The sequence below is a fragment of the Aulostomus chinensis genome, chromosome 10, assembly GCF_037954235.1.
Source record: "Aulostomus chinensis isolate RoL2024-O1b breed Wild chromosome 10, RoL_Achi_v1.0, whole genome shotgun sequence".
NCBI lineage: Eukaryota > Metazoa > Chordata > Actinopteri > Syngnathiformes > Aulostomidae > Aulostomus > Aulostomus chinensis.
This window is the reverse complement of record NC_141329.1, coordinates 28,134,106-28,150,803: the sequence shown is the minus strand read 5'-3', so window position 1 is coordinate 28,150,803 and position 16,698 is coordinate 28,134,106. Positions and strand designations below refer to the sequence as shown.

General features: G+C 49.9%; 1 protein-coding gene across 4 annotated transcripts; it reads left to right on the top strand.

The window, feature by feature from the left end:
- The first annotated feature begins 573 nt into the window (after positions 1 to 573).
- Positions 574 to 12,442, top strand: zc3h4 (zinc finger CCCH-type containing 4). Of its 4 annotated transcripts, none has more exons than XM_086216845.1 (14): positions 574 to 897; positions 4,407 to 4,686; positions 4,764 to 4,871; positions 5,058 to 5,259; positions 5,991 to 6,142; positions 6,517 to 6,613; positions 6,769 to 6,893; positions 7,078 to 7,188; positions 8,262 to 8,373; positions 8,562 to 8,671; positions 8,875 to 9,338; positions 9,594 to 9,877; positions 9,972 to 10,199; positions 10,519 to 12,442. In XM_086216845.1, the coding sequence occupies exons 1-14, from the start codon at positions 818 to 820 to the stop codon at positions 12,216 to 12,218; spliced, it is 4,053 nt and encodes a 1,350-aa protein (XP_086072971.1). In that variant the 5' UTR covers positions 574 to 817; the 3' UTR covers positions 12,219 to 12,442. The 4 variants fall into 4 exon arrangements, with proteins under 4 accessions (XP_086072971.1, XP_086072970.1, XP_086072969.1 ...); XM_086216844.1 differs by having other exon boundaries at positions 6,760 to 6,893; positions 9,597 to 9,877; XM_086216843.1 differs by having other exon boundaries at positions 575 to 897; positions 6,760 to 6,893.
- Positions 12,443 to 16,698: the final 4,256 nt, after the last annotated feature.

Below are 16,698 nucleotides of genomic sequence, written 5' to 3'. Positions count from 1 at the left end.
GATCCAGAAGTCACTGTGTTAAGCATGTAAGAAACTTTACATTTGCATGTAGATTTGTGGCACTAATTAGTACCACAGATCGAAATAATTGTACATTAATGTACAATTTTATTCATTATTATCATTAAGTCTTGGGGGTCACGATATGTGGAGGCTATCGACACAAAGTATTACGAGTATTGGTTTTATTTGGGGTTTCTGTTGACATGATGTTTGTACACCAAAAGAAATTTTTTAAATATTTGAAATGTATGCGAAAAGAGAACAGTCTATGAATTTCTTCAGTTTACCTCTCACCTTCAAGTAAATCGAAACCGACAATTAAATCTAATTTTGAATTCACTGGGTTGGTTCAGCTGTAAGCGGACGCTCTCGGCTGCGGTGTGACGTACATGGTGCAGTTAATAAAGATAATTACCACGTTTGAGGCGGGCATTCCTCGTTTTATGTTTCTGGAAGTCAAAATCGAGGGCCTATCTTAGCTTGTGTATCTTCGGCATTTTCCGTGGAACACGTACAGGAACGTCCTTACCCTGACGTCACCATCGGAGGTCCCGCCCCAATTCTCTATAGAGAAGACAGTCGGCCATTTTAAGTCTATCAGTCGTCATTTCACACCGCTTCAGTAGGACGGAGAACGTCAGGACTCACTTTCATCAAATTTATCTTACAACTGTGGTGGAGAATTGCCTACTATGAACTGAAACTCTTCCTCAAACCAAAAACCAGTAGATACTAGTGAAGTGACGCATAAGCCAGTAGTTTCCAGTGTCGAGTTGTAATTTTTTGCACCTCATGTAGCTAACGGGTAGAGGAAATGGCTGTGGAAAGCATGACTGTCCATCCAAACTCCCCAACTACCAACCACGAACACAACAGTCTCCTGACTGACGAAAGGTCGAGTAATTCTACAATCATATTTAAATGAAATTATTTATTTGTCCTGTGCTTTTACACAAAAGCCCGGGATATTTTTCTTTTTTTTCTGTCAGAGGGATTAAACCTGCCTTTTCTGGAAAACGAGTGCAGAGGTAACGAACGCCATGTTGACACGACAACGCCAACTGGGAGGCCAAATAGAACTGGGATAACATTTTTGTCCCTGAATTTTATTTCTTTTATTTCATTCAACGATCAATCGACTTTTAACGAACTTGTCTGAAGGAGAGAAAAGAGACGAGGTCGAATCAGCTGATTAAACACACCTCACCGCCATTACTAAGTTAACGTTAGCCACTTCTTCATCGGTTAAGTTCTTGCCCATTGTTGTGACCAGTGCGCTAACTAAGCAACCTGCTTGTAGCTCAAACAATGTCGAATCCGAACCAGCACAACTGCTGTAACACAGGTGGAAATCAGAGCGATTGTTTTTTGCTAGCAGTGTGTGGCTAACCTAGCAACATTAGCTTCCTAGCTAGCTAACGTTGGCGAGAGAGCGGGTAAGCTAACGGCTAATGTTAACGTGTGAAAACACCGTCCGTTACTCGCTGCTTGAAGAGCCGAATGGGTTGTGTATGGTAGTAGTTTGTGCTTTACGCGTAGTGAGTATTCGACACCTCAGACTGTTTGGCGTCGTCAACCAACGAAACCACTTGTCTGATCAGCGTAACTCATTAAACGGTGCGACTGATTTGAAATTGTTGCTGGTTGAAAGCAGCTCGAGACCCCGGTTAGGCTTGTAAGATTCGGAATGCAGTCCTAAAATTCCTCCTCCTCGTTCGCTTGCTTTAAAATAACATAACAAGGTGTCTTGGGCCTGTCCAGTAACGAGTTATTGAATCAGACTGTGTTGTTGCTTGTAAGTCATGGCTATTTGTCTAACATCATGTTTGTTCACAGTAGTGCCCACACTGACTCGTCCCAAACATCCACAAAAAGCCCCCAAAATGTGTAACACGTCTGCAAAGCATTCCAGAAGTTTAAGTATAACACAAAAAAAAATCCCTTTTTCCCCAGTCCCCAGTTGGCAAACTCGTTGATTTTGTTATCCCCACTAACAAGTCCCACAAATCCCAGTATGGTCCTAAAATGTTAGGGGGGTGTTTTTTTTTAATGCAAAATATGAAGAAAACCTGTCACAGTAAGTATTTTAATCATCATGGCCCTGAAGTAGCAGCAGGAGCTGAGTTGAGGACGCGTTCTCAGAGCTGACCCTGCACGGTGAAGCCTGCCACCTCCTCATCCTCCGCAGGCGACGAGGGTTGTTGATCTTTCCCCAACTTCTCGGCGTTGTTTGCTGGTTGGGTGTTGGCGTAATGTTACTGGAATGGAAACTTGGTTGTCCCAACAGCCAGCCTCGGCGTGGCTGAGATGTCATTGACTGGCTTTTACAACGTTCAAGCTGTCGACATCAGGCTGAGACTTGCGCCGCTTCGATTGATACCTCATGAAGTAAAAAAGCAGGTTTCCTCCTCTCGGAGCTGCCAAGCCCCCGTGTGTTTTAGCAAAGTGATGTTTGAATGATTGTCTTCAGAGCTTTGAGAGGCCTCTTGAATTGCGTTTGCATAATCATTTTTAGGAGCAGGTGCTCTGTGTGTGTGTGTGTGTGTGTGTGTGTGTGTGTGTGTGTGTGTTGCCGGGCTAGAGAGGCCATCAGTTTGTGCCCATAGTGAATCCACGCCACTCCCTATTCACCACTGTCTGCCTCCATGATGCAGCCAAATTCCAGCGCTAGGATAGCCAGGAGGGTTTCCCTGCTGACACGGCTGTGTGTCTGTCTGCCCCAAACCCGACATGTTGACTCACGGGCAAATTTCCATGGTTGTGCCAGCAGTGGGGTAGAGGAAGGACTCTGCTGTGGAGAGGTCGCTGTTGTTTGGAAGGTGAAGCCAGAACAGCACTCAGTGCTCCGGATGGATTTGAATTTGTACTGTGGTTATTTTGGTGTGACCCAAAAACACCGCATAGTCTGAACGTTTCCTCGCTACTGGAGCTACAGATCCGTGGTAAGAAGAACAGATTTAATCTTCTCTTTTTGGTTTGAACTAAATTAGATCATTGCCATTTTAGGATGTAATTTGTTGTTTGTATTACATTTTGCTTTAAATAAGCAACGTACAGCAGGGTATTGACAGCAGAGGCTGCTCCTGAGAGGCTCACCAAGTTATCTGGATGACCTCCAACTCAGCCGTCCCTCAGATCTCCTGATGCAGGAGCATCCAGATGCTGAAGAAGCACAACCAAGGCTATCAAGGCCCCACTCTAAAGGGTTAACACCTCCTGATAAGTTTGGTTCTCAGAACTTGGTTTAGTTCAGTTCCGTACAGGAAGGAAGCCGACAGTGAGCTAATTGCCGGCAGCTTCGCTAGTTGGGAAAAGGTTAGCTCTGTCCACATCTCCCTCCAGGTGGATTTTTATGTGTGAGGACAGCGGCGTTCTCCCTCAGGGGGCCAAGGGCGGTGCAGCTCAGAGCAGGGTGACTGTGCCCCTGCACCACCCGCTCCCCCGTCCATCTGTTTACTCTGCTAGAACGCAAAAGATAAACATTGTGTGAGTCGTCAAATATTGGACTGTAGTCGTGGAAGCCTGCTCGCAGCACCCTGGCCTCAGTCCTGTCAGCCTGCTGGAGTTGTGGGCCTCTGAGCCAGGACCTGCTCGCTCAGATCAATACTCAGCTGGGTCTAGTCTGGTGCCTGTTCCTCTCTGGATCTGAACCTCACGTGGCTGAACTCTGGAGCTGGCTTGTGCCAGGTGTGGCTTCTTCCTCCGTCGTTTAACAATGTGTTGACTCAGCAGCTTGCAGTTTAATTCTATGTGTTTAATGCACTGTGACCGATGAGGACGTGAGCTGTTTTCATGACACTTTTTGAAGGGATGGGCGAGTAAAGTAGAGGCACCCGTGTACATTTTGATAAGCAGTCGCTTCATCTGAGCAGGCAGGGAGAGAGGGAGGCACTGCTCGGCCCAGCTGGCAGAGCCCCGGCCGCGCAAGGACACGAGCTTGCATTTGAACAAAGTTTTGAAACGAAACAAACTGTTGTCCATCCAACAGCGTGTCAGGTTACTCTTACAACAAACATTTCAGAGTAAAAGCCTCGGGAGAAGAAATATTCACGACAGAACGACCATAAATGCCACCAGGATGAAACTCCGTTGCCTGTACCTCACCTGTCTTTCCTGACTGGAGCTGTTAAAAGGATTCATTTGATGTTCAAATGATGTGTTTTGGTCTGAATGACACCCCTCACAGCTCCTGTTACACACAAATCCTGGAAATATCGGCTTGGCTCTGGGTGATCAACCTCTGCACACACTTTCCATGGGATTTCTCTTTGACCCCTGAGAATGATGTCATTATTCTCTTTTAGAGATTGTTTTTTAATCTGTTCTTTTATTTTTTGTATGTGAAAAATATGCACAAGTCAAACTGCATCATGATTTAGTTTCATGTGTGCTTGTGTCTACAGGGCAGAGGATGAAGAGCTGGAGGAGGGCGAGCTGGAAGATGACGGGGGAGATGCAGAGATGGGGGGAGGTGTGTCGGCAGCAGGGGGAGAGGGGGGTGAGGATGCAGGTGAGCCTGCTGGGGAAGGGGCCGGGGAGAGGCCCCGGCGAAGCAAGGAGCGCCACGGTAGCAGCGATTCAGACGATGAGAGATCCCATCGCCGCAAGAGGAAGCGGAAAAAAGAGAAGGAGCGAGAGAGAGAGAAGAGGAGGTCCAAGAAGAAGCGCAAATCCAAACACAAAGTAAGAATGTTGACAAACTGAAGAAGCCCCCTGCACTCGTCCATGTTTAAGCTAAATAATCTTTCTCTTTCTACCAGCGTCACGCATCGTCTGATGATGACCACTCAGACTACAGCGATGACTCTGACTACTCGCCCAGCGAGAAGAGGAAGTACAGAGAGTACAGCCCTCAGTACCCCCCCACTGTAAGTCTGACCAGCAGGCGATGAGCTGGTGCTTTTATTCACTCTTCACTTGAACCTGCATGAAGAACATTTGTTCACAAATGGCTGGCGGTGGTTGTGGTCCCTGACGGGACAGAGGTGGGAGAACATGTCTGATGACGATGCTTCTCAGGAGTAAAACAGTCTGATATGATTCCCGGTCTCTAGTCTCATGGGGGCTACAGCGGCTCAAAGAAAGGCTACATGAAGATGGATAAGCAGAGCTATGGAGGCTATGACGACTACGACGACGAGAACTATGAAGGCGAGGAGGAGGAGGACATGGTCGACGAGGACTACGATGACTTCACCAAGGAGCTCAACCAGTACCGCAAGGCCAAGGAGGGAGGAGGCGGGCGCGGTGGACGAGGTGGGTCAGCGATGGTTGGCTTGAGGGGCCTCCCTGTGCAGCATCTTCTGTTTGTTATTGAATTAGAATGTTAAATTCAGTCCGGTTCTCTGTCAGAATCAGTTTCCTAATCCAGGACAGAGCAAAAGATGACGTGGAAAGGCTGTCGTTCCTAAATGTACTCCTAAAAATCTGAATTTAGCTTTAAAAGTTTTCCCCAAAAGCATTCATGGAGTTTAGAACAGTGAAAACAAATCTTTTCAGCTCAGATGACTCGGTGTCCCGCCCCCTGTCATTAATAGCGAGATAACCGTGCTGACAGAGTGCATCCGCGCGGTGCGGCGCACGTTCCAAACCAACAGTTCCTCTCGCTTCAGCTCCTCATCCAAAAACCGAGTTTTTCCAGCCTGCGTGAATATTAAAGCACCAGCTCTTTTTTTCTTGCGTGTTGAGGAAAATGAAGTTTTTGCAAGTCCTTGGTCATAAGCCCCAGTTCTCTCTGCGGTAGGAACACCCTTCATCAGCATTCGGTCCCGGGTCAAATGACCCTGCAGTGAACGCACTTCCTATCTCAAGCACACACACGATGAGCATTTGGAGCGCCACTGTCACACACGATGGCAGTGAAACGCGCGTTGCTGCCATAACTTTTGTCGTCGGAGCCACAAATCCAACCCATCTGCGTTCAAGCAGTGCCGCTCGAACACTGCAGCGTTTCTCTCCTCGTTTGATTCCTCTCCCTGTATGTGCAGGGGGCAGAGGTCGTATGAAGAACCAGAGAGGCCGAGGAGGAATGAGGGGAGGGAGGAGAGGAAGAGGAGGAAGCCGAGGACGAGGAGGGCGAGGTGGAGGAGGAAAGATGGGAGGAGATGACGATGGAGATGGCTACGGAGAAGACATGGAGGTGAGCTGCAGAGCTCAACATCAAGACCAACAGTTTGCTTTGGTCAACATCCAGGGAACACATATTCCTATTTTTGTTGCTGTAACTTCACACATTTCCACAGTTCAGAGAATGTATTTGACATGGAAACTTTCCAGCAACAAACAGCGCCTGGAGCAGCCGTTGGCTCTGACGTGAGGGAGCAGCTCCTTCTGGGTTCTACAGCCAGCCAGTAGTGATGATGAATGTTCCCATTTACTGAGTCAGGCCTTTCATGGGTTCAGGGTTAAACTAATAGGGGGTGGAGACATGATTTACTATTTTACAAATATCATGCAACTAGACAGACCAAGATGACTTGAAGTTAGTTGTCAGTGATCAACCTGCCATTTCAGTATGGCGACGACGACTACGACAACATGGGGGATGACGACTACGATGATTATTCAAAGGAGCTCAACCAGTACAAGAAGTCCAAAGACAGAGGCAGAGGTGAGTTGGGACTGAAGCTGTTTTTTGGGTCTCTTTGTGTTGTTGTTATTATTATTGTTGTTGTTATTGTTGTTGTTGTTTCATAGTCAAGCTGTGATCGTTGTCTCTGGGTCTAACCCTGAATGTCTCTTGAATGTTTGCATGAGGTGGTAAAGGTGGCCGTGGGAGAGGTAGAGGAAAAGGAGGGCGGGGTATGCTCAGAGGAGGAAGGCTCCGGAACCGAGGAAGAGGACGCGGTGACATGGGGCATGATGATGACAATGGAGACATCGACAATGGGGTACAGGCTTTTGTGTCTCATTTTGTTCTCGTAATCCAAAGAAGGTCAAAAGTAACGCGACAGAAAGCAACGGCTGCTGTGTAATTGACTTCTTTGAGCACAATTTTCTCTACATTTCTAAAATTGCCTTTTACTTAACAGCTCAATACTTTGTTCTCCTTCTGTGTGGTGGTGTGTGTTTTAGGACGGAGGGGACACTGGGCCAGGTTTAGGGAGGCGGAACCAGAACGAGAAGCACCAGGACAAGAAAGGAAAAGCCATCTGCAAGTACTACATCGAGGGGAGATGCACCTGGGTAAGAAAAGAAGAAAGGTGGCTGCTTTCACTGAGAAATCAGCCTGGATTTTTATGGAGTCTTAGGAAAGTCCAAACCCCTGAGGCCTGTACCACACAGCAAGTTCAGCACCAGGATCTCTTAAAATGAGGAGGTTTGATAAGAAAGGGTCAGGTGTGAGCGTGTTCATGTAGAAGAGGCGGCCCCACATGACCAGTCACAGTTGAAGAAAAGACACCTTGATAAAGGGATTGGCTCTGGAATCCTTTATTCCCATCAAGTTTGGTGATACAATCGTCCAAGTGAGTCGACGGCTCAGCAGGTGATCTTTTAGCCTGTGACCCCAGAGCAGGTTCAGTCGACAGGAATGGTTGACTACAGCGAGGAGAACAAGCTTTATGACACTGGACCCAAAGTTACTTTGCTAACCCACCAAACCTGCTTGGTGATACAGGCCCAGAACTGCTCAGCTCACCACGCGGCTACACGGTGAGCCTCGTACAGCTTACGGGTAACACCAGAGCGCCATAAGCTATAAACCAAAAACATAGAAACAGCTTCCCCGTGTTCCGCCCAACAGCAAACCCAAGTTTGTTTGTGCAGGACACAAGCAGAGGATGAACAACCAGAGGAGCAGTAATCCAGCCCAACCCAAAATAAAGAAAATAAGCTGCTCGTTGGACTCGAGAAAGAGACGAGGGCTCTTATCAAGTCAATCACTAAAAGGTTCCGCGGTGACAAATATCTTGGACGTTAGTGCTTTTTCCACAGTTAACCAATGAAAACTAAACTCCAACCGGAATAACAAATTGGAAACTTTGCATGTCTTTGAAATGTCTGGTGACTGAATAAGCGCTGGGGTGCTTGGGACTGAAGAGTTCCTCTGTTCTTGTTTTGTTCCAGTGACATTTATGTCTTAGCGGTGACCCCAGAAGGCCCACATGTGGTGGGAGTTTGTAACATTTTGAAGATGAACGCATGGATAAAACCCAGAAGCTCCCTGAGAGAACTTAATGAGCAGCGAGATTGTTAGTCTTTCCTTCATCAGGCAGAACCCTCACACACCGACTCATTATTCCTTCTTCCACCACCAGGGGGACCACTGCAACTTCAGCCATGACATTGAGTTGCCCAAGAAGAAGGAGCTCTGCAAGTTCTACATCACTGGATTCTGCGCTCGAGCCGACCACTGTCCTTACATGCATGATATCCTTCACTAATGAGTCACAATGTGGCAGTACGCTGATCCTGTCAATGAAAATACTTGGTCTGGTAGTAGAGAGGAGGAAATGGTAAATCACGTCATATTTAAGCAGCCGCCGGAGTTTTGTAACAGAATGAAGTGGCAGCATGTAAATTTGGACCGTCCTGTTTCACCTTGACTCCAACGGTACGTGAGTTTCCGTGTAAGCTGTTCCACACCACCGGGAACTGTGTCAACGGCGACGAGTGTATGTTCTCCCATGAGACCCTCAATGACGACACTCAGGAGCTCCTCAACAAGGTAGTGCCCTGCAGCCCCCCTCCTCATCCCTCTGCTGCCTTTATGCTCCTGGTCTCACAGGGAGACGGTAGTGCCGTGTCCATCTGAAACAGCTTTTAGAATTCAGTCAAAGGTCGTTTACAGAGGTGGTGTTTCAGTTTTCTTGATAATGTAAGAATTGTATTGTGGATATCAGGAGATTTTCTGTGACCTCGTCGTTGTAGATGCTGGCAGAGGATGCAGAGGCCGGAGCAGAGGACGAGAAGGAGGTGGAGGAGCTGAAGAAGCAGGGGATCAACCCTCTGCCCAAACCCCCACCTGGAGTCGGCCTCCTCCCCACGCCTCCTCGCCCTGTTCCTGTAGACGCCAACATGGGGGCTGGGGATTTTGGAAGCCCTATGCCTGGAGACTTTGGCAGTCTACCCGGACCCAACCAGGTGCCCATTGTTAACAAAGCCCCACCTGCAGGACCTGTTCCTGTGCCTAATCCCTGCGTGGGTCCCCCTGTCCTCGGTCCCGAAGGAAGTCCCTACCAAGGAGGACCCCCAAATCCCAGCGTGCCTCCCCCTCACATGGGCCCTCCACCTCCTGCTGGTGCAGGGGGAGTTTGTGCAGGGAAGAAGATCCCCTCCCTGTTTGAAATTAAAGTCCAGCCGACAGGACAGCTCGCTCAGAAACTGGCCGTCAGGTGAGAGCTCAGAAACGCAGTTCCCAGCTGTACAACGCTGATGTTCTCATTCAGGATTTAAAGCTGTTATCCACAGATTACATTTTCAAAAGGAAATGAATTGCAAGCAGTGTGTTTGTTTCTTGAAATGTAGATTTAGTTCTGTTCTCAGTGTGTGACGTGCCCCCCCCCCCCCCCCCCCATACAAAGACAGTAGTCAGTTCAGATGATTTCTGCCTTAGAGATCCACTCACAACTTCTACCCCCACCCCACAGCAGGAGCCAAACGCCCAGTAGCACCTCAGGCCAGGCTGCCGTGGCAGGACCCCCAGGGGCCCCTGGTGCCGCCCCTACTTGTTTCCCTACCCCTCCTGACATGGGCTCCAACCTTGGGCAAGCTCCCATGGGTTCTGGTGGGCCAGCCATGATGGCAGGATTCACCTCTGTGGACGGGTCTGGTGGTGCGATGCCTCCAGGTCCTCCTCAGGGTGGAGGGAACTTCTTCAACAACTTCTTCAATCAGCAGGAGGGAATGGAGATGGAGGGAGTGGCACCAGAAGGTGAGAGTCTGCATTAAAGACAAAAACCTGAAAGCAAGTAAAAAGTTTCCTGAGTGAAAAGGACTGAATGAGAAGCCTTGCTGTCCCCCCACAGGTGGTTTCTCTGGTGTGGATGAGAGAGGAGGTGCAGGCAAATTTAGTGGTGGCCAAGAAGATGCTGCTAATGGCACATCAGCCAATCAGGGAGGGATTTCTGTCCCCGACTTCCTGCCTCCAGCACAGCGCGTCCTGTTCATGAGGATCCAACAGAAGCAGCAGGAGGAGGAGGAACGCGCTCGCAGGATGGCCGAGGGAGGAGCAGAGAAGAGTCGAGACACTGAAGGTAGTGGAGTTTCTGCTGGGCCCCCCAGCAATGACACATCCTTCTCATTTTCTGTCGTTCCCCTTCCACATGGCAACCTGGTTTGACTGTGCTGAGGTCGTTGTCACGTTTGTTACAGAGGTCGTTAATTTCATTATTGAATGATGGTTCGTTATGAATGCGTGAGGCTGAACTCATCGGCTTCAAACTGGATGTTAACTTTTGCCCGATCGTTGTGTTGAAACCAAAAGGGACACAAATTGTAACGATCCCAGTTTGTTTGTTTCTCCAAACACGAACTTGAGCGCTGACACCCAACGTGTCCGTCTGTCTTTCTCAGGTGACTCAGGGAACTGGTACTCCAGTGAGGATGAGGACGGTGGCAGTAGTGTGACATCGATCTTGAAGACTCTTCGTCAGCAGACCCAAGTTCCTCAAAAAACAGACGGTCCTCTTAGCGACCCTCGTCTCCAAAAGGCGTCTGCCACTAATCCTCCAGCGCGGCCTGCAGACCCCCGGCTGGCCCGCGACCCACGCCTGGCCCGTTCCGCTGAGTTGGCCCAGAGCTCTGACTCCACCCACTCCATGACTGCTCCGTCGTCATCTGGGCCACCTGCAGACCCCAGGTTAGCGCGGCTAGCTGCTGCTGCCTCAGCTGGATCCACCGCCCACGCGCCCGCTGCTCCCAAATCAGAACCTCCTCTGATCTACAAGCCTCCTCCGCTCACAGCACCGGCAGCAGAGGAGGAGGAGACAGAGCGGGTTCTCCGGGACAAACCGGTGCCGATTCCTCTGGACCCACTCATGGGTATGGCTCTGAGAGACCCCCGCTCACAGCTGCAGCAGTTCAGCCACATCAAGAAGGATATTGTTCTCCACATGCCGGCCTTTGCCAAAGCCATCACCTGGTCCCCTGAAGACCTCCTGCCCCTCCCTCTCCCCAAGCAGGACCTCCTCCCTCTCCCACCAGGCATCCCCCCTGTCTCCTCCTTAGACCCCCGGCTGTCCCGCGCCCAGCAGCAGCTCCATACAGCCCTCCCCCCCTCTCAGCCCCCCCCTGCTCTGCCGGCGCCCGCCTCTGAGCCCCCTGCTCCCTCCTCCTCCGGCTCCTCCCTCCCAGACTTTGAGCTGCTGTCTCGTATCCTGAAGACAGTCAACTCCAGCCCATCCCAGACCCCCTCCCCTCCTCTCTTACCCGCTCCTGCTGCTCCTATGTCCCTGCTAGGCCCACCTCCCCCCGTACCGCCCCCACCTGCAGAGAAGCCCATCGACCCCCGTGTGGCACGTAAAGGCCCCACAGACCCCCGTCTTCAGCCTCAGAAATCATCTCTGAAGCAGCCGCCTGAACCCACCGCTCCTCCTGTCACTTCTACATCCCCGACCCAAACATCCAGCCCCCCACCACCCACCATTGCACCCTATGATCCGAGGCTGCTCTCTGCAGGGGGGGCTGGGCGGGGTGTGGCCACTGGGGCATCAGGGGGAGCCAGTGTGCTCAGCAGCATCAGTTTGTATGACCCTCGGACTAACAAACCAGGCAGCCCCGGCACCAGCAGCGGTGCGAGCAACTCCCCCAACGCAGCCAGCACAGAGTCCAAACCCAGTGACCCCACGACGAGTAAACCCAAGTCCAAGGAGCCGCTGTTTGTACGCAAATCTGCGCTGGACCAACCAGAACCAGAGAAAAGTGGAGAGCAAGGGACCGACCGCTACAACAGCTACAACAGGCCCCGACCCAAGTCTGCTCCCTCGCCTAACTCGACGGCTCAGGGGGGGCCGGCTGCCGCCGCCCCGGCAGCAGCCGGCACTCAGGGGGCTGCCGGAGCCTCAGCAGACCAGGTGCCTGCAGGTGTCCACAACCTACCAGTGTCCTCTCTCTTCGGTGTAGTGAAGCAGGCGACCAAGCCCGGCGGGACGAGTAGCCCCTTCGGAGGAAACAGCCCGGCACAGACGGAGCAGACCGCCACAGAGCAGGACAACGCCTCACTGAAGGACGTTTTCAAGGGCTTTGACCCCACAGCCTCGCCCTTCTGCCAGTGACCCCGAACGCTGACAACCACCCTTGTGGTCGGTGATCGGCTTGTTTTAACACGATCCTGTTAGACGGGTTAGGAAGAGAAACTTCTATGATGAAACCAACTTGACGTTGATTCAGTGTTGTAGATTCTATAAAGACTTGTGGGTTCTTGGGAAGATTCAAAGTTAAATCTCTATTTTAAACACACCTATTGATGTATAAATAAATGTATTCTTCTTCATCTCGATGCTTGATGAAAACAGTTATTCAGACAGCAGAAATACACATTTATATATAGAAGGAGCCTTTTAGCATCATGTCGTTACCATTCTCCTCCTCATGTTTTGGTAGATCTCCCATCTTCCGACTGGTTCAAGTTTACGATCCTCTCTGCGACGGATAAAAAGACATTTATATCTTTTCTTTCTTCCCCCAGTGAAATATTTTTGTCATGAATGATCAGCACTGAGGCTGCTGCCCTCCACACCACTGCCTTCATTGTCCTCCTGTGAAAATGTTGCAAATACTTACATCTGAATCCTGCTTCTTTTTCTTTTTAAGTATTTATTTTTCTATTTCTTTGCACGGTCCCTTTATATCCTCCGAGGCTGTGTTTTATCGTCCGTCACTCCTCCGCTTGTTTATATGCTGTTTGGTTTCACGCGTTTAGCTCGTACCTAAAACGTGCTGTTACAGGAAGCGACCTGTGACCTCTAGTACTTCCTCTCTATCCACTGCCACTGCTTGTCCTTGTTTCCATTTTCTCAGTTACTCCCTGTGGCGGTCCTGTTGGCGTGTGAGCACTTTGTTGAGTCTGAGTGTCCTCCCTCAGCTTCCTCAGCTTGGCGGAAGGAGACCCGTGATGAACCCATCTGGTGTCCCCCTCCGAGGCGAGCGTTTGAAAGCTCGACCTGTAATGAGCCGGTTCCACTCAGAATCTGAACACCTTGCTTTTAGTTACTTTGCTTTTATGAATCGTGTTCTCCAGCTCTAGATTTCTGTTGGAGGAGAGGAGTCCCCGTTTCCAGTTTCTTGGCTTGTGCTAGTGTGACAATCAGAGTAGAGGTGGTTCTAGAACGGGTCCAGGTGCTGCTCCTGCTGTCCCAGTCGTCTCTTTAGATGTCTTTTTCTGTCTCTTGAACAGTTTCGCCCTTTACGGTTAGAGATCATGCATTGGAATGAGAGTTGGAAAGCTTCTCTCCCAGTTTCTAACTTCACTGGAACCAGTAGAGGCCAGACCTGAGCGCAGCACCTGAATCGTGGTCAGGTTGAGCTCGTCTCACAAGCGCGGGGTTTTACCAACGCGGCTTGTTGGAGAAGCGGCGGCGGCGGCGGCGGCGCTGCCGTGGAAGCTGCGGAAGGACCAGAGCGTGCTACAGGATTGTCAGTGACCATCTTTTGTTAAAAAAAAGGAAAAAAAAAGATGAAAAATGTTGATCATTTTAATTTATTTTTTATACTTGGGTGAGCGCCCTTCCTTACTTTATACTTTTGGATCATTTTGTGTGATTGCCACAGTGGGATGCCGGCAGCCTGTGACAGTGTGAAGAGAGGAGAAAGACTTATTTTTTTATTTGTCTTCTTTTCCTTTCCTTTTTTTTTTCTTCTTGTCTTTGTGTTTAACAACTCAGAATAACAAGTTCAACACCTGCTCGCTTCTGCAAGGTCATGGAGGCGGAGTCTCCGCCACAGCGGGCGTGGAGGTTATTTCTTTTGTCCTTTTTGTAGATTTGTAAATTTGCTTTGGGATTTTTTTTTTTTTCCTTTGCATTGTAAATTTGACCAGCTTCTTGTCTTCGGAGGGTTGGAGTTTTCTAACTGTACACTGTAGGTGAGGTTGTCAAAGTATTTAAATAAAGTTGATACATCATCAACCAATTCAAACCTACTTCATGTGCTGCTTTGGTTTTTTCTCACCTGGTTTGGTTCATCTTGCAGCCAACATCACGTCACCAAACCTGCAAACGTCATGGAATTGGAAAACAGCAAACTGGAGATATTTTTGAGTGATCGTGCTAGAAAACGCCGGAAAAGTCCTCGAAATTTGCCGGCTTGTTGCCTAGGCGACGTGCGTCTGACAGCGAGGAGTGAGGTCATTGATGTTTGCCGTCCAGCCAGATTGCGACTCGTCTGTGAGTTTGCCTCCGAGTCTTACTTTGCTGCCTTCTCACCTGTGCTTCCGGCATTGTTCTCTGTGCCCAGCGGTTCTCAAGCTGGGGTCCGAGGACTCCCGGGCGTCCCTGGGTGTCTTCAGAAGGGTCCGAGGCAACGTGAATGAGAATGTAGCTCACATTTAGATTAGGGTTCGCAAAATAATGGAATCCTTCTGTTAAATTCATTTTGGACTTTTATTTTTTTTAGTCACATAATTAGCAGCCTGGCCTCCTGACCCTGGTGTCAGGAGTGAGTTAGTAGGTGCAGAGCTGTGAGTGACCAGTGGAGGGCAGCAGTACGCCTCCTGAGCAGGTCCAGGGGCTCTGAGAGAACTCTTGGGCCCTGTTTCTACTTCCTGTGTAAGTGAGGCCCGCCACGCTCTGCACACGCTCAGCTCTGATGGTTTGATCAGTCAAACATTGGCGCCGTCCCAGTTGGTGCATGTGATCGACTTAGATTCACGACAAAAGTTGTAATCCATTTGTTTTGTTTTTTCCTCCATTGAAATTAAAGCAACTTTACTTTTCCTGGAAGGGAAATTAAAGAGGCTCATCGTCCGAGGAGCGTCAGCAAACACAAGCTGAGTACCGACAACCGTGGAGGCCATGAGGCCAGCGTGCCGTGACGTCCAGGGCTGACGCGGCTGATCAGAGCAACTTATTGATTACGATCATAAAATATTGATCGGATGTGACGCTGAAACCCCGGCAGAGCTTGCAGCCGCTGCAGCGACGCACACGTGACATTTCCTGTTAATTTATTTTGTCTTTTTCCTGTTTTTTTTCCTATTTTTTGAGAGAGAGGGAAAAAATAGTGATTTTTTTAAAGCATCCCTGATCATTTCAGAGCTGCTGTCGCTGCAGGTCAGGTTGGTGACGCTTGTGATTGCCAGGCGTCCAGCGCCAAGTCCCCGTGGAGCCACGCCCCTTCACGAGGGTCACAACATGAGAACGAGTTATTTGAGTCCCTCGCTGAGTGAAGCTGCTCTTCTTGGCTCGGCTTTGGATCAGGACTCCAGCGACACGCTGCCGGCTTCCTGGGTAGCAGTGATCCCTCAGTGACTCACTTCCTGTTCCCCTCCCATCCTGCAGCGCCGGCTCCAGGAAGACAGGCTATTCATCCAGTACCTCAAAGGCTTCCTATCTCTCTCACACACACACACACACACGCACGCACGCACGCACGCACGCACGCAGCCTATCTCTACCTCCTGATCAGACTAGAATTTGTGTTCCCACCCGTGTTCCATGTGTTGGTCTTTGGTGGCTCTGCTCCACTCCCCACCAAGTTTGGTCAAAACTTCACTTGGTAAATTAGCCAATTAGCCTTTCAAGTCGTTATAAACCCGGGAGAGAAGAAGACAGCAGCTGAGTAGGGTGACGTCGCTGTTACATCACAGTGACGTGACTGCTGAAGGTGCGTTTGGAAATCTACCCGGGCCCGCAGTGGCCTCCCAGAGTTCCTTGCAGTTGTGTGTTCGCCGTATCTTTTATCGGTAATCTGCTTAGCGGCCTGTTTAGGGAAGCTACCTGAGGCGAGGGTATATTTAGAAGACTTGATCCTCTTAGTGCAGGACTTTGGCTTGGATTTGGAGATCGACGACTTGTGGTGCTGTTTGTGCACTTGAGGGGCGTCGAGAGCGAAAACCAGACCGGGGGGGGGGGGTCCTCTCTGTGGCGGCCTGGAGGCCTTCAGCCTGGATCCCTTCAGCCTGGATCCAAGCCCCGTCTCTCTCCCTCTGTCTCAGACACAAGAGCTTGACAGCGACCAATGCAGCGTTGTGTTTTCTAGGACTGAAAAACGCTGAATTCTGACCACATACTCATTGATTCTCGACGCATTCTGGCGTGTACATGAAATGTAGTGTGGTGTCGCTCCTCTTCTCTCTGTCTCCTCGACCTGGAAATGGCGGCTTCACACAGCATCGCATCGCAGAAAGTTCCCACAAGCCGCGCCTCAGAGGAAGGACACAGGGATCGAGGAAACCAAGCAGATTGACTCCACTCGCTGCATCAGGCTCTTCTGGCTGGAGGGGTGGAAGCTGCAAGCAGCCATTGTCGCCCTGCAGTGACGCCAAGCTGCATTTCTGTCACGTTCACAAAGTTTTCTGAAGTTTGGACAAAAAAACCTGGGAGGAGTTCCAAAAGAAACAGTTTTGCATTTTAAGAAGAACTGCAGAAAACAAACATTCTAGATTGTATCACTTTTCTGCGGGCCAACTTGCACAAAAGCCGCAGCGCACTCTCACACACACACACACACACACACACACACGTTCCTCCCAGCGTGTGTGAGTTGAGCTGAGTTTCCCAGCATGTAAACACTGAGGTTGATTCAAGAGAAGAACAG